This window comes from Monodelphis domestica, chromosome 5 (genome assembly GCF_027887165.1).
Source record: "Monodelphis domestica isolate mMonDom1 chromosome 5, mMonDom1.pri, whole genome shotgun sequence".
NCBI lineage: Eukaryota > Metazoa > Chordata > Mammalia > Didelphimorphia > Didelphidae > Monodelphis > Monodelphis domestica.
Genome location: NC_077231.1, coordinates 34,474,903 through 34,499,614, shown reverse-complemented (window position 1 = coordinate 34,499,614; position 24,712 = coordinate 34,474,903). Strand labels below are relative to the sequence as shown.

Here is a 24,712-nt window from a genome sequence, read left to right as displayed (position 1 = left end):
CTAGTTGAAATAATTAGTAACTTTAGCAAAGTTGTAAGATACCAAAAAAAAAAAATCAGTATTTTTATATATTACCAACAAAACTCTAGTAGAAAAATTCCTTTTAAAATAACTTTAGACAATATAAAATACCCGAGAATCTGAGACAAACATAGGAATTATATGAACACAATTACAAAATACTTTTCACACAAAGTTAGACAAAAACAATTGGAAAAAATATTGTGTTCATGGATAGGCCAAGCTAATAATAAAAAAATTCTAAATCAATATTAATTAGAGAAATATACATTAAGACAACTCTGAGATACCACCTCACATCTATCAGATTAGTTAACATGATCAAAAAGGAAAATTGCTAAATGTTGGAGATGTGGCAAAATTGGAACACTAATGGCATTGATAGTGGAATTATTAATTGATCCAACCATTTTGGAGGGCAATTTGGAACTAGGCCCAAAGGACTAGAAAACTGCATACCCTTTGATCTTATAATACTACTCACTCCTAGGTCTATATACCAAAAAGTTAAAAAGAAGAAAACCTACTTATTCAAAAGTATGCATAATAGTTCTTTTTGTGGTAGCAAAGAATTAGAAATTGAGGGGATGTCCATGAATTGGGGAATGGTTGAACAAATTGCAGTATAGTTGGCTAAAGAAAAGTATTGAGCAGTTTGAATGAGCAAGATGATCTAAGAAATACCCGGAAAGATCTACATGAATTGATGCAGAGTGAAATAAGCCTAACTGGGAGAACACTATACATAATAACAGCAATACTGTATGATTGATCAATTATGAAAGACTTCACTACTTCCAGCAATACACTGATCTGGACAATTCTGAAGGACTTAATGACAAAATATGCTATCCACCTCCAGAGAAAGAATTGTTGAAGTCAAATATAGATCAAAGCATACCACTTTTCATATTATTTATGATTTTATTTGGGGTTTCAGTTTTATATTCTCTTACATCAATGACAAATATGGAAGTTTGCTTTGCATGATTATATATATCCCATATCAATTTGCTTACCATCTCCAAGAGGGAGGAGGGAATGGAGAGAGGAAAACAATTTGAATTGTATAATTTTGGAAAGTATATATTAATAATTGTTGTTATATGTAATTGGAAAAATAAAATTGGAAAAATTTTGTCAAAAATTGTTTCTACCTGTAATTGAAAAATAAAAAAGTCCCCTATTAGTTTGATGTGGATGCCCTGAGAACAAGGACTTTTTTGTGGCCTTTCTCTGTATTCTCCCAATGCTTAGTACAGTGCCTGGCATATAAGAAATGTTTAACAAATTATTAACCTAGTGGTAATATTAGGCATGAACCCAAAAGAGATCCAAGGAGAGAAGAAAAAGGAGCCATATCAAAAAAGGAAGCCAAATGAATATTTATAGTGGCTAGGAAGCTCAGAGGATAGTCCTAGACTTTGGGTCATAAAGTTATGAACTCAAATCCTTCCTCATATAGGTATAGTTTCCAGGTATTATATCATCATACGAACACTTTTTTTGTAGCAAATAACAGGAAACAAAATGGTGCCCATTAATTGTAGAATGGCTGAACTTACTGTGGTATATCAAAGTGAAATTGTATAGCACCATAAGACCAACAGTTTTAAAGAAATATGGAAACTATGAGCTAATAGAGCACAAAATGTGCAAACCCAGGAGAACAATTTGCAGATGATTACAATAATAATATGCTGAAAAAAACTCACTAAATCCTACCATCTATCTCCTAAAACTATCTTGCTCCCTTTTGCAGCCAAACTCAGTTAAAAAAAAAAAAAGGCTTTCTATACTCCCTGTCTCCGCTTCTACTCCTCTCTCCTTCTGCAAACTGGCTTTGGTTTGGACCTCATCAATTGATATTGTCCTCTTTTAAGTTAGCAATGATCTGTTTTAAGGCAAAACTAATAGACTTTTCTTAATCTTCATCCCCTATTGGTCTCTCTGCAGCATTTGCCATTTTTTTAACACCCTCTTGGTTATTCTCTTCTCTTTGGATTTTCATGTGACAACCCTCTTTCCTGGTCATCCTCTTATGTCTGAATAGTCCTTTTCAGCCTCCTTTGTTAACTAATAATGCTATGGAATATTTTCCATATTACTGCCTTTAACTGAGCCAAGTCTGCCCTACACCCTTTTCTCTATGTTCTTTTACTTGATAATCTGAGTTCCCATAGATTTAATCAATCACCTCTATGTATTTGGACAATTCTTAGAATCATATATTTAACCTTAGTTTCTCTCCTGAGCTCCTATGTCACATTACTACTGCTGGAGTGCACATTCTAAACTGAACATACCAAGGACACATTAAATTCAATTCTTACTCATTTTATGCATCTAATTAGTTGTCAAGCCTTGTTTCTACATCCACAACATCTCTTGTATCCATCCCCCTGCTCTTCATTCACACAATCATAACATTATCATCTTTGCCTGCACCATTGCAATAGCCTATATTCTTGCTATTCTTCATACATGATACTCCATTTCTCATCTTAGTGCCTTTGGAAATGGATTTCTTATATGCCTGAAATGTTCTCCTTCCTTTCCTTGGTCTCTAGGGATCCCAGTTTCCTTCAAGAATCACTCTTCCTCTTCCTCCCAGTTGTCAATGACTTCTCCATAACTTTGAATGTGTATGATGTACCCATATTATTTCTCCCATCATAAGTTCAGTGAGTAAAGGAACTATTTTGCCTCCCTCTTTTTCTCCCAAGTGCCTAGCTCACAATAATCACTTAATAAATGCTCGATTGGTTGAGAATGAAATAATTAAAAGGAATATTTCATAGGGAGAAGGAAAATGTTAAACTTTCATTTATTTAACAAGCATGCATGAAACTACTATTTACAAGGCAATGGGGATAAAAAGAAGCCAACCAGATAGACTAGCTTTTTAAGGAATATACATTCTATTGGCCAGCTATAATACGAAAATGCAAAATACAGACATTCTTAAAGAGGCACATGGTCCACAGCTAGGCAAACAGCTCAAGCAGATCAACTGCAAAAGAAAAGGGCTCAAAAAAACCTAAAATATTTACAGCAGAACTTTTTGTGGTACTAGAGAACTAGAAACAAAGATGTTGATAGACTGGGTAATGGCAAAACAAATTATATTAAATGTAATATTATTGTGCTATAAAAAATGACAAAGATGACAAATGCAAAGAAGTGTTGGAAAGACATGAAATGATGAAATGTGAAGTTACGTTGAATCAGGAAAACCACATGCATACAACAATGAAAATGGAAAGAATAGCAAAGCAACTTAAATTATATTATATTCAATAATATAATTATTATAAGATTATAATGACCAAGGTTTGACCTAAAGAAGAAATGCAAAACACCCCACTATCCCCCTGCTTTTTTTTTTTTGCAAGGGGGGGAGGCTGGAACCCCAAATATGATGCTAGGTTCTTTTGGATAGGTTGGCTAATTTTGCTGAACTTTTTTATTCTTTGTTACAGGGGACAGATCTCCGGAACTGCTGAGGATCATGATAATTATAATGAAAAAAAACATATATCAGCACAAATTGATTTTTTTTTAATTATACACTTAACACAGTTTGTTGAGTGGAACTGCCTTTCATTAAAGGCGGAGTAATGGAGGCGGAGTAATGGGCCTTTTATTTCAACAAGCATTTATTTATTCAATAGTTACAGTGTGTCCAATGCTCCAGCACCTGCATATAAACCCCCAAACCTAGCTCCACTCCCCAAAGCCCCATCAAATCTCAAAACCAAGCATAGCTTTCCACCATACATGTCTGCATACTGATGAAGACCACCCCTGCGCAAGAGGCATGAAACTCCAGAACTGCCTGCTTCACCTCTTCTTTTATGCCTAGCACCCCCCAAAGGAGTAAAATTATGCCCAGAGGAAAAAAGGGGGGTAGAAAAAGGAAGAGAGAAGGGAGAAGGGAAAAAAGAAGAGAGCAGAGGAAAGGAAGAGCAAAGAGGGAAGAGAAAAAGAAAAGGGAGACAGAGGAGAGCGAAGAAGGGAGTGAAGAAAGAGAGGAGAAAGGAGAAAAAAGGAGAGGAAAGGATAGAAGAGGAAAGGGGAGGAGGTAAAAGAGAAGGGGGGGAGGAAGGAATAAAGAGAGGAGAGAAGACATAGGAGAAGAGCGGAGAGAAGGAGGGGGGAAGAGAACAAGAAGAGAAGGGAAGAAATAAGAGAGCAGAGAAAAAAGGAGGGAAAGGAGAGGAGGGTATAAAAAAGGAAACAAAAAGGGGAGAAAGAGAAGAGAGGAGGAAAAGGGAAGGGAGAGGAGAGGAGAGAAGAGGAGCCGAGCGGAGTGGAAGGAAAGGGAGAAACATAGGAGGGAGGGGAAAGGAGGAGAGGGGAGGGGAAAAAAGAAGGGGGAGGGGATAAAAAAAGGAAAGGGGGAGGAAACCGAGGAGGGGAAAGAGGAAAAGAAAGAAAAAAGGGGGGAAGCCTTCTGCCCAAACCCGGTAGAGCCACAGACCCACACCCAGAACATCTCCCCAGGAAATGGCACCTTTTGTTGTCCCAAACAACCCCCAAACCCACAAAGGCCTAACATACGGGGACTCACCTCATGCTATAGGCTCCCGCGCCCAGTTCCTGACCGATCCCGGACAGACTCGCGTCGAAGTCCTGCACCAGCCCGGACTCGATCACCTCGTCGGCCAGCGGCAGCTTCAGGGCCCAGGCCATCCCGCTTCCTTCCCTAGGGCCTCCCTGCACACACCAGTCTCTCTTGCTGCAAGCCCCCGGTCGCTGCAAATGCGAGGCCTGCACACGCCCACCCGGGCCTCAGAACGCTCCCCCGCCTCACGGTCTTTTGCCCCAGGCTACCTTTCCCAAGCCTCTAAGCTCCCAGCTCGGCCCCCGACTCCGCAGAAGCGGCGAAGACCCTCAAGGGTGCTGCAGCGTAGAGCGCGAGCGCAGGAACACAAATGCGAGGTCGCCCCGTCGTCCTACGTCCGGCTACGGCCCGGCCCCCGCGCTGCCCCCGCCCCCAGGGCAGCTCGGTCCGCTAGTCTCTCCGCTCCCCACCCACCCCAGACCCCTACCCTCCCCACAAATATCCCACCCCTCAGGATCAGTTCACTCCCCTTCCCCTCCACAGGCCTCACTTCCGGTCAGTCCTAACCTCGTTTCCGGTCACTCCTCCCCGACCCAGAAGATCCCTCAGTACTAAGGCCAAAATAAGTTTCCTCGGAATCGTGTCGGCTCGCTAAACACCCCTACACCCCCAACCCACAAAAAACTACTCCCCGCCGCCACAAAGCGTGGAGAAGGGCGTCTAGTGCTTGCCGCAAACCCAGGCCCGCGCAGACCCCTCCCCTCTGCCTGCCTCACAGCCTCCCCAGCCCGCCAATCATCGCTCCGCCTCGCCACCCGCCGCTGCCGAGCTAACCAATCCTAGCGCTTTACTTGGAATGAGCCTGCCCCCAGCTCCCGTGACGTCTCTCTGACTCTCCCCCTATGAGGGGCGTGTCTGTCGTTCTCTGCGACGGAGATTGGCAGGTTCTACGCAGCTCCCCGCCTCCGGAGGCGGGACGAAGTGGGTTTGAGGCGCGAGCACTGAAGTTGGGTACCCACTCAGTCTATCCGGGTCTTCCTCTTTCTCGTGTGTTTGGGCTCATTGTTATTTGCCTTTGCCTTTGACCGATGACCGTTGTATTGCGGGTCACGTGGCCTCCCAAATCTGGACCTGGATATTCTTAACCTACGATTAATGAATTTATTTTTCTTTTTAAAATATTTTTATGGCAACTAGATGGCTCAGGTAATTGAAAGCCAAGCCTAGAGATGGGAGATCCTGGGGTCAAATTTGGCCCCAGACACTTCCTAGCTGTGTAACCCTGGGCAAATCTCTTCCTGCTTTTCTGCCTTGGAATCGATACACAGTATGGATCAAGAGGAAAGGCAAGAGTTTTAGAAACAATAATGATAAAATAAAATTCTTATTTTTATAACCAGGCAGCTAGGTTGTTCAGTGGCTAGAGTGCTGGGCCTGGAGTCAGGAAGATACAAGTTCAAATCCTACCTCGTATGACCCTGTATGTATGTATGACCCTGGACCTGGGCAAATAACCTGTTTGCCACAGTTTTCACATGGGTTAAAAAATGGCATTTGATCATTATAAAGTGCTTAGCACATAGTCAGCAGCTATATAAATATTCTTCAAATCCTGTCTGACACTTAGCTGTGTAACCCTGAGGAAAGTCACTTGCCTTCCCTCAGCCTCAGTTTCCTCATCTATAAAAATGTGTTATAAATAGCACTTATAACAGGATTGCTCTGAGAACCAACCTGTTCAACCTTAGGTTTCTTTTGGGATCCTGTGTATTTTATTGTATGCTTTAAAAAATATCCAGAGAAAGGATTCACAGGCTACATCAGACTGCCAAGGTGTCAAGAGCTAAAAAATTGAGAACCCTTGCCTTAGCTTTAAGCACTATATTTATTCTCCCAACTTTAAAACTTCCAAAGAAAAGTAGCTCTATACTTGGTGAAAGTGGAGGTATGGTGGGGGCAGAACAAATAATCCTACAAATCAGATCATCATGAAATTGAGGCCTAGGAAGGTGGAGTGTCCTTCCTGGTCACTCAGGTAAAGGTAAAGTTTGGACTCCAGTGTTCTGACTCCAGAGGCAGTTCTCTTTCTACTTTACCATACTGACCTTGAAAAGCAAGGTAATGGTTCTACCTCTTGCTAATTTTCTCAGTGATGCCATGTAAGCTCCTCTGTGTCATTTTCCTCTTCTGTAAAAGAAGGTTATAAAAAATCAAGGGTTTGTGACCAGAGATCCATGCCATGAAGTTTTTATTTTTTCAAAATGTTTTCTTAACTTGAAATATGATTGCTTTCCTTTGTAATCCCATATTTTATTTTATGCGTTTAAAAGCATTCTTCTGAGAAGGGAGTCTATAGGCTTCACCAGACTGCAAAAGAGTCCATACCCCAAAAAAGGTTAAGAACTGCTGGACTAGATGTCTTTAAAGTTCCTTCCAGTTCAAACATTATTTCACTGAATTTTTAAAGTATGGTATCTTTAAGGAATGAGTGGAGTATTCCACAGTGAGAAGAACTGAGATCCCAAGGCCTTTCAGAAATTAATATGGTCTTGTGAGAAAAGCTCTCTGAATGCACAGCTAGGTGCTTCAGTGGATAAAGAACCAGGTCTGGAAATGGGAGTTCTTGGGTTTGAATATGGCCTAGCTATGTGACCTTGGGTAAATCACTTAACCCCAATTGCATAGCCCTTAATGCACCAAAAGAACACTCTGTTCTTTATGCATAAATGGAAATTACTGCTATCTAAAAATCGGAGTTTTTTATGTATGACTGGCTCAGTTTAGGTCAGTAGTATAGTTTATTTGGACAATGGCACACTACTGTCTTATTATAGTGTTTATTATACACTTGTGTATACATAGCAATTGAAAAAGAAATAGTCCTTAATGAGAGAATATTTGTAAAGTGCTTGCTTGGTATGTGGTAGACACTTAATAAGTGCTTGTTTCCTTCCTTACTTTTAGAAGTTTATAACCAGTTTCCCACTCCTTCCATCCTTCTAGGGTGTCAAGGGCAGAATTCTATCTCTTTTCACTGTGTGCAAAGGATTGCAAAAAGAGAGTATATTCCCTATCTGCAGGCTTTACCTAAATCCTGCCTGTTGACATTGAAGTGACACAATACATTAGGAAGATAATTTCAATTTAATTTTCAGGATCTTTCTTCCCTGATCAAGATGCTGGCTGTTTCCTAAGAAATCATTCATTTCTATGAAAAAATGTCAGATTTTCATCTTCCCCCTGTAGCTTGGCTTTCAAACTTTCATCCCTGTGAGATTCTGAGGGGTCACCTGGGCTGCCATAGTCCTTACAATATCAAAAGCAGCATTTCCTTCCAATAAGTTTGTCACAAGGCTGACAGCACAGCTTGAGAAATGGGACAAGATGTTGTAGGTGGACATAACATTAGATCCCACCCGTGGCTTGATTTTAGATTTAACATGGAAAGAGATTTTTAGTCTACTATTTGATGCCTTTCTTTCCATATGGTCAAGAACTTACCAAGGCTTATGAAATTAGGAGTTCTTGGTAAGGTCACCAACCTAAAGCTGATTGGCGTTATTGCAACCTTTGCTGCTATAACTTAAATTGGTGAAAGAAAGACTGAGAGATTTTGAAGACTTGTAGTAGTAAAGATGGGCAGCGAGTTGGCACAAGGCCGAGCTTGGAGTCAGGAAGACTCATCTTCTTGAGTTCAAATAACTAGCTGTGTGACCAAGGCTAAATCACTTCACCCTATTTGCCTTAGTTTCCTTATATGTAAAATGAGCCAGAGAAGGAAATGTCAAACTGCTCCTGCACCTCTGCCAAGAAAACGAAAACCACTCGACAACCACCACAACAAAATTGGGGAGATAGAAAAATGGAACAGAGAACAAGAACTGCTGTGGCCAGAGATGAGACGTGTTGGTGAGAGACTAGCCTTGCTGTGGGAAACCAGCATCCTGAAATCAGACTGATAGCTGCCATGCATCCTCAGGCATTGCTGAGAACATGCTGAGACATCTATCCCAACCCCAGTATAGAATAGTATTTTCTTCATTTGTTTGCAGAGGTGATCTTCTTGATATTGTTCAGTTGTTTTCAGGCCTGTCTGACTCTTCCTGATGCCTTTTAGGAAGTTTCTTGGCAAAGACTCTGGAGCGGTTCACCATTTCCTTTCCCAGCTCATTTTACAGATGAGGAAACTGAAGCAAACAGAGTAAAGTGACTTGTCCAGGTCACATAGCTAATAGGTTTACAAGGCCAGATTTGAACTCAGAAAGATGAGTTTCCTGACTCCAAGGCCAGTGCTTTATCTACCTAACTGTCCCAGAGCTGATCTTAGTAAATTCCAAACAAAATCTCTTCATTTATGATCCTTCAACCATCTTGAAAGAAGGCTGTGGTAGGTTAGGTAGGTGATTGAATGGAACAGCTTCCTTAGATTTTTGCTCTGCAACAGTATTTTTATTGTTTAAACTTTACCGCATTTCAAAAATCATATGGTCACTAAAAGTCAGAATAGTTGATAAAGAGTTAGAGGTTTCTCAAATGGAGGGTAGAGAGAGCCATATTGAAAATTTCATAATTCTCATCTTTCAGACTAATATTCCATTTCTCTTCTCTTAAACTAAAACTTTAATTGGATGTTATTAAATCTGATGCATATTAAAAATTTCCTTTTTAGTTTCTCTAGAAATATTAAGAAGTGATATTTCTCTCTGAAGCCCTTTCCACATTCTTGGAGAAAGCCAGTAAGAAAGGTGAGTGATAGACTGAGGACAAAGAAAGAAGAAAAGAAAAGCCTTTCTTTCATTAAGTAAATAGATTAAAGGGTCTTCTCCTTTCCTTATTCACTGAAGGGTCTATCTCCAGAAAGTACCTTTGTCTACTCATTCTGCCTCCCATTCAATCTAGATTCTGGATTAATTTAAATCTATGGCTGGGACCCCATTGATTTCTATATAGAAATGGTCCAAGAAGAATGGAATGGCAGCTCAGTCACTCAATTCTAGAAAGCTAATGCATATTATATTTTAAGATATTCCCTCCTCATTCAAGACTCCTATATGTATTAACTAAAATCTTCTTTGAGACAGAGTCATGTCAGAAAGAATAGAGGATTGGGAATTAAGAATTAGGCCTAAAGATGGAAGATCCTGGGTTCAAATCTGACCTCAGACACTTCCTAGCTGTGTGACCCTGGACAAGTCACTTGACCCCCATTGCCTAGCCCTTACCACTCTTCTGCATTGGAATTAATACACAGCATTGATTATATGATAGAAGGTAAGGGTTTTGTTGTTGTTGTTGTTGTTTTAAGAAGGAATGGAGGGTTATGCCAGTTTGGACATAACTCTCTTCAAGCTAAAAATGCTTTGAGATAAATTAAAATAATATAAGTTAAATCGTTTCTGACAGATGTGTCTAAGTGTTAGAGTATGCCATTAGCATCAATGTTTGGTTTTTTGGACACTAGCCCTCATAATTTTCCACCATCACTGCTCCCTCTGTGTAGTTTGGGCTTTGGCAAAGCATGCCTACTGGATGTCCTCTGATGAAATCACTCATCTGGTGATTTCAGGGTAGTGCCATCTGGTGGCCGAATCACACGCTCCACCCCTTGTTTAAGTAATGAGTAAAAACTACAGATTGCAGAGCAGCACTGGGGCCTCCACCAAGTACACACTGAGCCTCTGTCTTTACATGTTTCTGCAAAGTGGAGGAAAAGGGGGATTGATTTTTTAAAACACTTCAAGGGAAAATCTTGCAGTCGATAAGAACTGAAAAGCCATAGTAACATGTTTTACAAAGCTAGGTGATGAAAAGGCTTTCTCTAGAAGTTCCTGAAAGCAAGCAATGTAGTACAGTGGAAAAAGCACAGGCTCTAGACTGTGAGGGATTGGAACCTTGCCTTTGATGCTGACGGTGTGACCTTGGGCATATCATGTAATCTCGTATGTAAAATAAGGGGATTGCACCAAATGATCTCTACAATTCCTTCAACCTCATCCATATCATTTATAATTCTATGGATGCCTAAGGAGAGTCTTTTGAGGAAAAGATCTTAATATTATATTCTGTTATTTACAGAAATGTCTACTAGAAACAGTTTTATTAATTTAACATTACTCTATAGCCAGCCATTTCTAGTTTGGAGAGATGTCCAAACTGTCATGGTCCCCCAGGCCCTTAACCTGTCTCTGCTCCAAGATGATTTCAGATAATAGTTATGGAAATCTTAATCAAGGAAAAGAGTATCATTTTTTAGAAGGCACAATCATTTTGAGGTTAATGTTGTGCTCCCATGATTTCAGTAATCATCTCTGTATGGAAGACTTTCAGATCCACACATCCAGCCCTAACTTTTTTCTTGACCTTCAGTCTTGAGACATCTCAAACTGGATGTCCCATAGGTATTTTAAACTTCACCCTAATCCTTCCCCTTCTTGACTTCCCTGTTATGTTGAGGGTACCATTATTCCTTCAGGCTCCCAGGCTCCCAACCCAGGAATCATCCTGAACTCCTTACTCTTCCTTGCTCCCTATAGCCAATCAGCTGTAAAATCTGTACATTTCTACCTTGTTAATATCCTATATGTCCCCTTCATTCCCCTGCACTACCTTGGTGTGGGCCCTAATCACCTGGATTATCGAAAAGCCTGATGGTCGATCTTTCTGCCTCAAATCTCTTCTCACTCACACCACAAATCGATCTTCCTAAAACACTGGTCTGCTCATGTCACTCTATTCCCCACTACCACCACCACCAATATTCAATAAATATCATTGGCTCACTTTGATTTCCATGATCAAATATAAAATTCTCTACTTGGCTTTTGAAGTCCTTCATAACCTGGCCCCTTCCTATCTTTTCCATTTTCTTATATCTTCCTTTAATCTGGTGATCAAATGTTACTAACCTCTTTGCTGTTCTTTGAATAAGACATCATCTCCTGACAAAGGAGGCATAGTCATTGGCAGTTTCTCATGCATAAAACATTCTCCCTCCTCATCTCCATTTCCTGGTTTTCTTCAAGTCTCAGCTAAAATCCCACCATCTGGAAGAAGACTTTCCCAAACTCCCTTAATGCTAATGTCTTCTCTCTACTGATTTTCTCCAATTTATTATATAAATTGGAACAGACAGACAGACAGACAGACAGATAGATAGATATCTTTTTTGTATATAGTTGTTTGCATGTTGTCTCTATTAGATTGGCAATTCCTTGAAAGCAGGGACATTTTTCGTCCTACCCTCAGTACACATTATAGTAACAAATGCATGCTGACTTCACTAAGTATATAATACAAAAACCATATTACTTTCATTTTTTAAAAATATTTTTTTTCAGGAAGCAAAAATCCTTTCTCTTACTCTCTCCCTGACACCCTCCCAATTGAGAACAAGAAAGCCCCGGTTACAAATATGAAGAGTCAAGCAAAATATATTTCCACATTTTTCATGTACCTCCCTACCCTATATATATATATATATAATTCTTCACCTCTTTTATCAGGCAATGGGTAGCATATTTCACCACTGGTTCTCTGGACTGGTTGTTAGGCATTATGCCAATTAGAGTTCCTAAATTATTCAATGTATAAGTTATTCTGTTCATTTCACTCTTCATCAATTCATGCAAGTCTTCCTAGCTTTCTCTAAAACCACCACCATCATTTCTTATAGTACAATAGTTTGCTATCACATTTATATATCATAACTTGTTCAGCCATTCCCCATTTTATGGGCACCCTCTCATTTTTTAATTCTTTTTCACCTTAAAAAGAGCTATAAATATTTCTCCACATCATTAGCATTTATTTTGCTTAGGACTAATCCCTCCCCCTAGGGTATTCCTTTTCCCCTCTCCATTCTTCTCTTAAGATCATTAAGACATAATAGAACCCATTCCCAGGCCTTATCAAGATTCCTTACTATGATCCCTAAAGATGATAAGAATCAGAGAAAACATGTCTCATGATCTCATATTTGAGTGTAAGTAGTTCATTCTTGTTTAGTCCCTTATGATTGTTTATATATCTTTAACTTTTTTATATTTTCTGGGTTTGAACTTGGTAGTTTCTACTCAGCTCTGGTCTTTCCATCAAGAATGCTTGAAAGTCCTCTATTTCATTAAAGATCCATTTCCCCCCCTTCTACTAGCATTATACTCAGTTTTTCTGGGTAAGTTATTCTTGATGATGGTATTCACATGATCCAGTGATCCCTAAATTTTCTCTCCTTTGTTTGTTTTCTGGGTCAGCATTTTTATTATTTATTTCCTTCTATTTTTTAGTCATTTTACTTAGTTTTATAACATTTCTTGTTGTTTCATTGAGTTATTGGCTTTTATTTGGTTCATTTTCAGGGAATTCGTTGGTTGGCAAGGTTTCATATCTCTTCTGCCAACCTATTAATTCTTTATCCAATTCTTTCTTCCATTGCTGTTATTTCTTTTTCAAATTTTCGTCCACATTCTCATTTAATTGATACTAACATTTTGAAGTCTTTTAACAAGCTCTAGCCTCATCTTTTCCAGGAATTTTGGTTGAGTTTGTGCCCAAGCTATGTTTTTCTTTTTTAAAACCCCTTCCTTTCTTAGAATCAATACTAAATGTTAGTTCCAAGGCAGAAGATGATTAAGGAATAGGCAATTCAGGTTAAAAGACTTGTACAGAGTCACACAGCTAGGTAGTATCTGAGGTCAAATTTGAACCTCAAACCTCCCTGTCTCCAGGCTTGGTTCTGTATCCACTGAGTTACCTACCTGCCCCCCAAGTTATGTTTTTCTTTGAGGCTTTACTTATAGATGTCTTCACATCATTCTCTTCGAATATACTACTTTCAAAACTGTCCTGTTTCTCTGTATTCACCTTAAATTTCCTTCTGTTCTCTTCAATGCATTAAAAAAAGTTTCTATGGCCTTTCCTCTTTTTGCTTTCTTTTTTAAAAAATATTACTATTGCTAACTTTTCCATTTCACCTAAGTATCTTCCCCCTACCAAAAAAAAAAAAACCCTTGTAAAAATAAATTTTAAAAAATCCACAGAGTAGCCATGCTTAAAATGTATGTCACTTCCCTCAAAAAATTCTGATTCAAGTAAATAAACAAAACAAAAGTAATTAACTAGAGCAATATTGCAGTCCAAAATTCTGGGCCACAAAGAAAGATAGGACCAGTACTGATCTGCAAGAGGCTTAGTTTTCTAAATTATCTGATAAAGCTAAATGGTGATTGGGGGGGGGGGGGGGGGGGAGAGGTATAGGTAGGTGGTTTAATGTATTGAGAGCCAGGCCTAGAAACAGTAGGTCCTGAGTTCAAATCTGTCCTCAGATCCTTCCTAGTTGTGTGACCCTGAGCGAGTCACTTGACCTCCATTGCCCAGCACTTATTGCTTTTTCTGCCTTGGAACCAGAGCATAGTATTGATTTGAAGAAAGAAGGTAGGTAAAGTTAAAACAACAACAACAAAATTCTGTGTAGTACAGACAAAAGGGCACAACAAAAGGCCTTGCTCTCCTAAATTGAAGCCACTGTTAAGTCCCACTGAAAATAACTTTACAAAAAATTCCCTAATAGGACAAATGATACTCAGAAGTCCCTGGCTAATTTATATAAATAAAAATATATATAATGCAAAATACTCTTTTCAAAAGTAAAAGAGACAAATAATTAGAGAGCTAGTCACTGTTAATAATTGGGCCATGACCAGGCCTAGAGATGGGAGGTCCTAGATTCAAATTTGGCCTTAGAGATTTCTTAGCTGTGGTGAACTTAGGCAAGTCACTTAACCCCCTGTACCCCTTACCACTCTTCTGCTTTGGAACCAATACCAATGTTGTTTCTAAGGTGGAAGATAAGGGTTTAAAAAAAATTGGGCCATGCCATTATAATAAAAAATGACAATGAGTAAATTTATAGATTTAGTACTATATTAATCAAAATACAAAAGATGCTCCTTTGAATTAGACACAATCTTTTAAAAATATTTTATTTTTTCCTCAATCACATGAAAAAATTATTTTTAACCTTTTAAGTTTCAATCAAATTCTACCCCCCTCTCTCTCCCTTCCTGAGAAAGCAAGCATTTCTAATATAGTTTACATGTGCAATAATGTAAAACGTTTTTCCATATTAGTAATTTATTTTATGGAAGAGAATGCAAAGAAAAAATAAAAAAAGAAAGTGAAATATGACATTTCTCAGTCTGCGTTCAGACTCCAACAGTTCTTTTTTATGGAGGCAGATGACATTTTTCATCATGAGTCCTTAGGGATTACCTTAAATCACTGTATTGCTAAGAATAGCTGTCTGATAATTTTTCATCATATAGTATTGCTATTACTGTGTATAGTATTCTCCTGGTACTGTTTACTTCACTCTGCATCAGATCATGTAGTTGTTTCCAAGTTTTTCTGAAATCACCTTTCTCGTTATTTCATATAGCAAAATAATATTCCATTACATATCTATACTACAACTTGTTCAGCCATTCTCCAATTGATGGACATCCCTTCAATTTCTGAATTGGTCAAAATCTTAACAAAATTAATTTGAAAAAATAAAAAACCTAGAATCTCAGGGAAAATAATGAGAGAAGTCACAAATAAAGGAACCTTAGCTTTACCAATACTCGGACAATATTATAAAACAGTATGAATAAATAGATGAATTTTTAAAACATGTATTATTTAGTGTTTATTCTGTGTCAGGGATGTAAATACAAAAATGAAGACAGCCCCGTCCTCAAAGACCTTATAGTCTAAATGGGGAAGACCACATATAGAAGAGTGTTGGCCAGGAAGGAATGTTTCATTCTGGGAAATCACTGCAATAGTGAGCAGAGTCAAAAGCCAAGCAATTGATAATACATTTTGCAAGAATGATATTGTTGATTTGCTTTCAGAGTAAGAGCGGAAACTGTATGTGGGATGAGGCCATTTGCCATCAGTATCAGTAGCATATAAGGAAGATAGTGGGCTTGGTTGTGATAGGGTCTGGAACCAGTGAGATATGGTGAATGAATCCTCACCAATCAGGAGAATATAGTCCTAGAACAAGGAAAGTCATTCAAAACTATATGGGATTAAGTTAAAAGAAAACAAAACACAAAAAAGTAAATAAATGGAACAGAGTAAGTAAGCAAGAAACAAAAGCAACCAAAGCAAAATACTTCAATTATTTATAAATCTAAGAATATAATAAATTCCTGGGGGAAGGGAAGCTTAAAAAAACAACAACAAACAACTCATGAATTGATCCAACTATTTTGGAAAGCAATATGGAACAAGAACCAAAAGTCAGGGAACTGTGTATACTCTTCAACCTAGTGATACAACTACTAGGAAAAAAGACCAAAGATGTCAAAGGCAGAGGGAAAAGATGCATATGTACAAAAATATTTATAACAGCACTTTTTGTTGCAGTAGACAGTTGGAAACAAAGTGGTTGGCCATCAACTGAGGAATGGCTGAATAAATTTTGGTATGTGAGTATAATGGAATTTTATTGTATTGTAAGAAATGAAAAAGGAACAATCTGATATCGGCTAAGAAATAGAGTGGTGGATCAACAGAATACATTAGGCAATCAGTGCAAGGCAATTAATGTCCATTGCAAGTTAAAGTTTGATAAATCCAAAGATCCAAGCTTTTTGTGAAAAAACTCACTATTTTACAAAAACTACTGGCAAAACTAAAAAGCAGAATGGCAGAAACTAGGCATGGAGTAGGCATCTCACACCATGTGCCAGAAAAAAGTCAAAATGAATACTTGATCTAGAAATAAAGGATGATAGCATAAACAAATTAGAAGAATATGTAAATGTTTAACTGCTAGACTTATAGATAAGGGAAGAATTTATGACCAAAAAAAATGTGGAGAACATTATGAAAAATGAAATAGATACTTTTGATTGAATTAAATTTAAAAAGGTTTTGTACAAATAAAACCAATACAACCAAGATTAGAAGGGAAACAACAAATTGGGAAAAAATTTTATAGCAAGTATCTCTGACGCAAGCCTCATTTCTCAGATATGTAGAGAATTGAGTCAAATTTATAAGAATGCAAGACATTCTCCAATAGAAAAATGGCCAAAGGACATGAACAGGTAATTCTCAAAGGAAGAAATTTAAAACTATCTACAGTGTATGGAAAATGTTCCAAATAATTACCGATTAGAGAAATGCAAATTAAAACAACTCTGAGATCCTACTTCACACCTATCAGATTGGTTAATCTGACCAAAAGTGAAAATGATAAATATTGAAGAGAATGTGGAAAAACTGGAACACTAATACACTGTTGGTGGAACTGTGAACCATTACAACCATTCTGGAGAACAATATGGAACCAGGCTCAAAGGGCCACAAAATTACACATATCCTTTGACCTAGCAATACCATGACTAGATCTATATCCCAAAGAGATCAGAGATAAGGGAAAAGGGCCTATCTGTACCAAAATATTTTTTAGCAGTTTTTTTTGTAGTTGCAAAGATTTGGAAACTGAGGGAGTGTCCATCACTTGGGAAATGAATGGATGAACAAGTTGTGGTATACAGCTGTAATAGAATACAATTGCACCATAAGAAACAATGAATAGGATGATTTCAGAAAAAGCTGGAAAGAACTATATGAACTAATGCAAAGTTAAGTGAGCAGAACCAAGAGAACAAAGTATTCAGTACCAGAAATATAGGATGATCAATTGTAAAGGATTAAACCATTATCAGCAAAGCAAATCTCCAAGATAACCACAAGGGACTTGTGATGAAAATACTCTCTACAGTCAAAGAAGGAACTGTTGGAATCTGAGTGCCATCTTCCACTATATTTCCCTAATGAGATTGTGGGGAGGGATATGTGTGATATGTGACTTCTATCATGGCATGAGCAATGTGGAAATATGTTTTGTTTGGTTTTTAAACCCTTACCTTCCATCTTGGAGTCAATACTGTGTATTGGTTTCAAGGCAGAAGAGTGGTAAGGGCTAGGTAATGGGGGTCAAGTGACTTGTCCAGGGTCACACAGCTGGGAAGTGTCTTAAGTCAGATTTGAACCTAGGACCTCCTGTCTCTAGGCCTGGCTCTCCATTCACTGAGCTACCCAGCTGCCCCCAGAAATATGTTTTAAACGAAAGTATGGATATAACCTATAATAAGATTCTTCACTGTTGGGAGTGGAAGGGAGAAAACTTGAATTCTAAAATGTCAAAAATAATTGTCAAAAATTGTTTCTATGTATAACTGAAAAAAATAAAAAATATTGGGGTGGGAGAGAAATGACAAAGTGGCCAGATTCAGAGAAACCCAAGAAAAAAATGTTTGAATTCAAGGAGAATAAGATGAGCAAGAGACAGAATATATTTTGCAATGATTATAATAATATAAATGAAAATAACTAAGAAAAAGTTAAGAGCTCTGCTCATTACCAATATCTATCATGACTTCAGAATATTGCTAATAAACTTTGCTTCTTACCTCTAGGCAGAGAATGAGATATAGAATATGACATACACTTTCAGACATAACCAATGTCTAAATTTGTTTTGCTTAATTATACTTATGTGTTACAAGAATTTTTCTGTTGGGGAAGGAATTTAGGGAGGAGTTGGTGAGTAGCAATAGTGATACTAGAAAAAGAGAAAATGATAGAAATAATGCCAATGAAACATTTTTTAAAAGGACACAAAAAAGCAGAACCAGAAAGGGAGACATAAGCAAGTTGATTTTGTTACTATCATGGCAAGTTGAATAGAAACTTTGAAGGAACTATGTAATTGAAAGTTCAGTTTCGTATGCAAGCATTCATCCTTTGCTATTCTTTATATATTGAAATATTCATGCTGGTTTAGATTTTCCAAGTTCAGAATAAAATTTTTTAAAAACTTAAAATAGGCAGCTGCTAGGAAAACTGTGAAGAAGTTTGGCAGAAATAAGGTTTAAACCAATATCTCATAGCATACACAATAATATGTACATATTATCCTTGGCCCAAGAGAGGCACCTCTGCAACAGAGAACCCTGGTTCTGTACTCATTTAATCTTACCATTAGAGCCTAATCCCCAAGAAAAGAAATCAGGCATTTCTACTCTGGCTCAGATACACCCCTTGGCTGGGATAGTGCTGTGCTGTCAGAAAGAGCAGAATTTCTTCCCTTGGATTGCAGAAGACGGTTCTCTGGGACTTGATTCTGAGGCCTGCCATCTCCTACTCTGCTGGGTATAGGCTAGCTCCCTTTGGTTCAAGCATGGTCTGGAATCTGAAAGATATTTTCCTGATATATGTCATTGCTAACCCTGCTACTGCCATGAGTTACTTAGGCAAGGCTGAGATGGATGAAAAGTGTTTCTCTGGGTCCCTCAAACTGTCTTTATCATCTGAGATTAATCCAATGAATCATTTGAATAATTTATTTTTCTGTATTTTTCATGGGCTCCTTTAAGGTTTTATTCTCCTATTTATTTTCTGGGAGGAATAATAAATATATAAATTACCTTAGAGGCCATTGAGTCCAACCCTTTCATTTTACAAAAGAGTAAACTGAGGCACAGCAGAGAGGTTAAGCCACTTGCCTGGAACACATAGCTAATAAGCATCTGAGTCAGGATTTGAACACAGGTTTCCCTACCTCTAAGATCAATGCTTGATCTACTATACAATTTACCTGGCTATTATTCACTTGATATGAACTATATATACTTAACTTTTATTTTTATTTCCCTAGGGTAAAACTCTAGGATGGGGTCAAAGAGGCAAAAAGAGATCCCTTTGAGTTGGGCTTAGGGACCAGTCCATGTGGCTATAGCTTCTGATCTCTGACCTGTCCTCAGTAAGGAAAACAGAAGATATCGAGTTCATGAACTAGACATGCAGGAATTACCTTTTCAGTTTTTCCTGAGCAAAAAACAAACTATTCATAATCCAAGTCGCCATTTTTTTACTCCTAGGGGAAAAGAGGAAAGGAAGAAATTTTGTTCTTGATCCCGTTCTCTTGCTGCATTCTGGTCTGGAAGCCAAGGAAAAGAAAACTGAGGAGAAGAAAAAGGGCAAACTGTTTCATAGCTTAATTTCATGGTTCTCAGGAAAAGAACAGTCACTAGAAAAAAGTCAGCAAGTAAGTAGAAATGCTCATTCCATGGGTACTGCTCTCCAGATGACTCTAGGCTACTTTTTTTTTTTTTAACCAACTGTAGGTGACCCAGAGATATCTCAAACTCAACATGTCCAAAATAGAACTCAGAATCTATCAACTTCCTTCCTTTCCATCTTTCTCTTCTTCTCGTCCATCCTTCTTTCCTCCTCTTTTTCTTCCTTCTTTTCTCTCTGCCCTTTCTTCCTTCTTTTCCTCCCTTCTTTCTCTTTCTCTAGAACCCTTACCTTCTGTGGAAGTGCCTGTGGTCAATTTTGAACCCAGGACCTCCCATCTCTAGCTCTGGCTCTCTATTTACTAAGCCACCTCACTTTTCCTCCCCATATCTTTCATCTGTCTCCCAGGTTCAAAATCTCAATGTATTCCTCAATTCTTCAATCTCTCTCATCTAACATTAGTTGAGTGATTTCTACCTCTGCAACATGTCATACATCCAGCCCTTTCCCTTTACTCACAAAGCTATCATTTTAATTTTAGTTCAAGCCCTCCTACAGGCTCTCCAAGACTACTTCAAAGACCACCATATTGGCTGCTCTCACTCATCTCTTTCCACTACAGTCCAACCTCCATAACAGTCACCAAGGTTATTTTCCTTACTCGTGGATAGGAGTTTATCACATACACTCCTATTCAGTAAATCGGCGTGTATGGGGTGTTTAGCCAGGGTGAGCATCTCTGGTGTGAAGACTGCTGACCTCATTTCTCTTGATGTCCACCTTTCACTCAATTCTCCCCCGTGGCTTCTAGCTGTAGGCTGTGCAGTGGTCACACCCCAGTAAAATCATCATGGCAGATAGGCTAAACAAGGTGAAGGGTGACCAACAAGCCTCAAACCTATGGGCAAGTTAGAGGAATGTCTATACCAAGCACGTGAAGACTTCCTTTGGCAAAATGGGCTGATGAGAACAATCTATTCCAATAGCCAGGAAGGCCACTGAAGCAAATGCTGTGGAGTGCTTAGAGCTTGGTCAGACATTGAAGATGCCAAGGTTATTCATAGCACCCCAGTTCACTGCCAGTTACACCAACTTTTGTCTTGCTATTGGACTTTGATGATCATGGAAGACAGAAGACTTTGTGTAACTTTGCCTCCCTTAAATCCAATTGACATATAAGTTAAGATACCTTACTTATGATATCATTGCTCCTCTTCAAAAAAAGGATGAACTCAGTCAATTCTAGTGTCTCTCTTTCCTCTAGAATAAAACATAAACTCATTTCTTTGACTTTAGAAGCCCTTTGAACCGGACTCTTAAACTATTTTTCCAGTTTCATTATATATTATCCCCCTTCCTCCATTATACCAGGATTCTCTTTATTCTACACAGGGCATTCCACCTCCCATTTCTGTGGCCATCCCCAATTCTCCAATCCCTTCTTACTCATTCCTCATGGGATCCTTTTTATCCTTCAAGACTAAGCTCAAGTACTACATTTTAAACAAAGCCTTTGCTGATCTCTACAAATGGTGATGGTTTTGCTTTATTTTGCTCTACATCCGTTCAATAAAATTTCCCATCTTTCAAATTCTTTAGGAACTTTTTCTATTGACTTTGAATTTATTACCTTGTAATAACTTTCTATATTCTTACATTTGTACATGTTTCCTTCCCTCTTCACACCCTTTCCCCCTAACCCTGGCACTCTATAGAAAGGATAGAATGTATGCTCCTTCAGTGTAGGTGTTGTTCCTTTTTTAAAATCTGTATCTCCAGTGCCAAGCATAATATATAATGCATACTGGGTACTTAACAAACCTCATCAGATTGATTATGGAAGTCACCTAACACAAGTCTTCTTATACTAAGAAAATAACTCAGGTTTCAGGTTGGGAACAGTCAGTGTTAGAGGTACAGCAGGGGGATGAGTGTACTCATGAACAATTTGGTGGAGCTGTCAAGAAAGGCCCAACCATTCTAGATTTCAATTTGACATTTTGCAAGAAAAGTGACTAAATTGTTCACAGTCTTTAGCCCAGTGATCCTAATACTGAGCAGATAGCCAAAGTGAGTCAAGGACAGGAAAAAAAAAGTCTTACACTGAAATATTCACAGTAGCAGTTTTTATGATAGCAAAGAACTAGAAACAAAATGAAGGCCCATTCATTGGGGGATGACTCTATAATGTCTGGAAGTTAAAAAATAATCAAAATGGAGAATTTGGAGAAACATAGGAGACTTGTATGAAATAATGCAGAATAAAATAAATAGAACCAAGAGACTATAACAATGCAAATGCAAATGCCACTAAAAGGAAGTTCAACTGTGTGTGATAGAAAAAACCATTGAAGATCCCAGAAAAGAGATATTAAACATATTTCTTCTCTCACAGCTGAGGGATGAGTGATAACGAGGATAAAATATTGGATACAGTGTCAGACTTTGTCTCTGTGGTAGATTTTTTTGTTTCAATATTTTTATTTGTTACAGAGGAAGAGTTCAATCTGGAGACTGGGAAGGGAAATTACTGTGATGTAAAGACAAAAGGTATCAATAATACATTTAGTTTTCTTTCCTGGTCATCAAAATATGAACACTCAAATGGCATTGACACTCAGGCTGGCAAATCTTTATTTTTTGTTTAAGATGAAAAAAAGTCTTAATTAAAAAAGAAAAAAAATTCATTTCAAAAAGATGAATGGGATAGGGGTAGGGGACAACCACAAGGGGCCAAAGGGAACTTTTAGGCATCTAAGGGCTTAAATGAAATATTCCTAGTCCACCTCTCCTTATCCTCTTATCCTCTTCTCAGTTTTACAAACATTTCTGTGATCAAATTTATCCATCATTTTCTCCATGTGTAAGTGAAGACCATCTTTGAGGCTTAAACCAGCACCTTTTTCACAGTGTTAAGAGAGTATCACTATATCTGCTTAGGTACATTGCAGAACTACTTAGGTCATTGCTGCTAGAAGGGAGGAATACTGGGAGAAATTGAAGTGGCCTGGAAGGTTTGATAACTTCAAGAGGCCTTAGCTTCTCTTCCTATCTGGAGAATAGGAGAATTCCTATTCTCCTCCCAATCTGCTCAATTCTTTGATTTTCCTGTTTCAAGCAAGAAGCATGCCCTTCATTCTTCTGAAGTGTTAAAAGTAAGTTATTTTCCCTCCCCACCTATGGGACTTCCTTGGCTACCATAACAGGAAGTGCTATTGACCCATTCCTTAAGAGGGAGCAGGGGAGAGAAGGTGGTGAGAAGAGAGAAAAAGAGAGGGAGAAGGAACGAACAACATTTAGGGCTTCTTCTTATATTGGCTGAGAGCCACATTATACCAATCAGTTAGAAAAGGGAGGGGAGCTCCACCTCTCTTGCTGCTGATCTATCTCTGGACTAGTAGCTCTGGGTCATTTAGAATTTAGAATACATTTCTGGACATTTGGTGATTCCAGCCAGTGTACAACTGAGTGGGATCTTCTACACTTATTCTCTCAGTAGCTTTAAGCCAAGAGCTCATCGTTTGTTAATCAGCTCATAGAAAGGTGGGGATCAGAAGGGTTTGGTAGAAGTCAAGATCACAGAACTGGAAGAAATGTTGATTTCGGTGGGGTGAACTGACCCATGCTATCTTAGGATCTAGTTCAAAGGCATTGTGGTGGGGTGGAAAGAGCACCAGTGAGAAGACCTGGGTTCATGTCTTTGTTCCACCATGAAATAGCTGTGTGAGAGCAAATCCTTTAGTCCGAGTCTCACTTTCCCCATTTTCCAAATGGAGATAACTAAAAAGTTAAGGAAATTGCTTTCGAAACCATATGGCATTATATGAATGCATTATCATCCCACTAGACATTTACCCACATACTCCAGGTCAATGCACAGCTCCTGTCAGGATTCTGGAAAGAGGACTAGACTTGGCAACCTCTAAAGTCTCTTCCAACTTTAAGCCTCCCCATATGCACCAAAACATTTATAGCAGCTCTTTTTGTAGTAGCAAAAAAAAAAATAATAGCTAGCATTTACATAGTGCTTTAAGGTTTACAAAGTGCTTTATACATATTATCTCATTTTATCCTCATAACAACCCTGGGAGATAGATGTTATTCCTATTTTATAGATGAGGTTACCCTGGCAGACAGAGGTGAAGTGACTTGCCCAGAGTCACAGGTTTGAACTTAAGTCTTCCTCATTCTGGCTCTAGCACTCTATCTATTATTCCACCTAATTGTCTTAAAACTGGAAACAAAATAAATGTCCATTGATTGGGGAATGGCTAAACAAGCTATGGCACATGATATAATAGACTATTACTAGGCTGAGAATAGAAGCATAGGGGAAGATTTACATGAACTGATGCAAAGTGAAGTTAGTAGAACCAGAAAGACAATATATAGTCACCACAACATAAATGGAAACAATGGCAATAAAACAACCCAAACTGAATGCTGGGAAATGATCACGATCACATTTGTTCCCGGAGAAGAGATATCAGAACATGCCTTTCCCACATCTTTGCGGGGGCTTGGAGTGGGCAACACTGCCTAGTGTGATGTATTGGGTGAGTTTTGCTACACTTTTTCTTTCTATTGGAAATACTGGGATATGTAGGTGATATAAAAATTAGATGTCAACAATTTTTTTAAACGAATCATTGATTGTAGAATTCTTTTTATCCCAAGACCTTGCACAGTATTGGGGAGCTTTTGATTTTTCTGACAGTTATCTGATCATGGAGTGGTAGTTTTTTGGAAAGTGGGAGGAAAGGAATGGAGAAGCTCACTTCATATCAGTGAAGATTAAATAGATGTTACCAGAAAAGCAACATCAACTAGAAGGAACATTATGACTCTAAATTTCTAAGAGATACATAAGCAAGGAATGATGTTCTATTTATCCATTTCTCTCAGCTCTCCATTTAGTCTACTAAGGAAAATCCCAGAGCTAAGTGAAGCTTTATATATACTCTTCTGGAGAAGCTTGAACTCAGATACTGATTCCCATAGACTTTTTTTTTTAACACTTATATTCTGTCTTAGAATCAATACTAA

General features: G+C 38.3%; 1 protein-coding gene and 1 long non-coding RNA gene across 5 annotated transcripts in view; one reads left to right on the top strand and one right to left on the bottom strand.

Annotated features, from left to right (window-relative positions):
* The window catches only part of TFCP2 (transcription factor CP2), an 80,235-nt gene extending 74,887 nt beyond the window's left edge, over positions 1 to 5,348 (bottom strand). Inside the window, exons 1-2 of one of the 4 annotated variants that reach the window (XM_056798223.1) lie at positions 5,156 to 5,348; positions 4,595 to 4,794 (exon numbers count right to left, since the gene is read on the bottom strand). In XM_056798223.1, coding sequence (XP_056654201.1) covers positions 4,595 to 4,716 — 122 coding nt within the window. In that variant the 5' untranslated portion in view covers positions 4,717 to 4,794; positions 5,156 to 5,348. The remainder of the gene's footprint in view (positions 1 to 4,594; positions 4,795 to 5,155) is intronic. The other 3 variants (XM_056798224.1, XM_056798221.1, XM_056798222.1) reach the window with 3 other exon arrangements.
* Positions 5,349 to 6,259: 911 nt separating this feature from the next.
* LOC107650476 (uncharacterized) lies at positions 6,260 to 24,702 on the top strand. The gene is made up of 2 exons (XR_008912055.1): positions 6,260 to 9,333; positions 19,528 to 24,702. It is a non-coding gene; the product is annotated as an uncharacterized LOC107650476 (long non-coding RNA).
* The last annotated feature ends 10 nt before the right edge of the window (positions 24,703 to 24,712 follow it).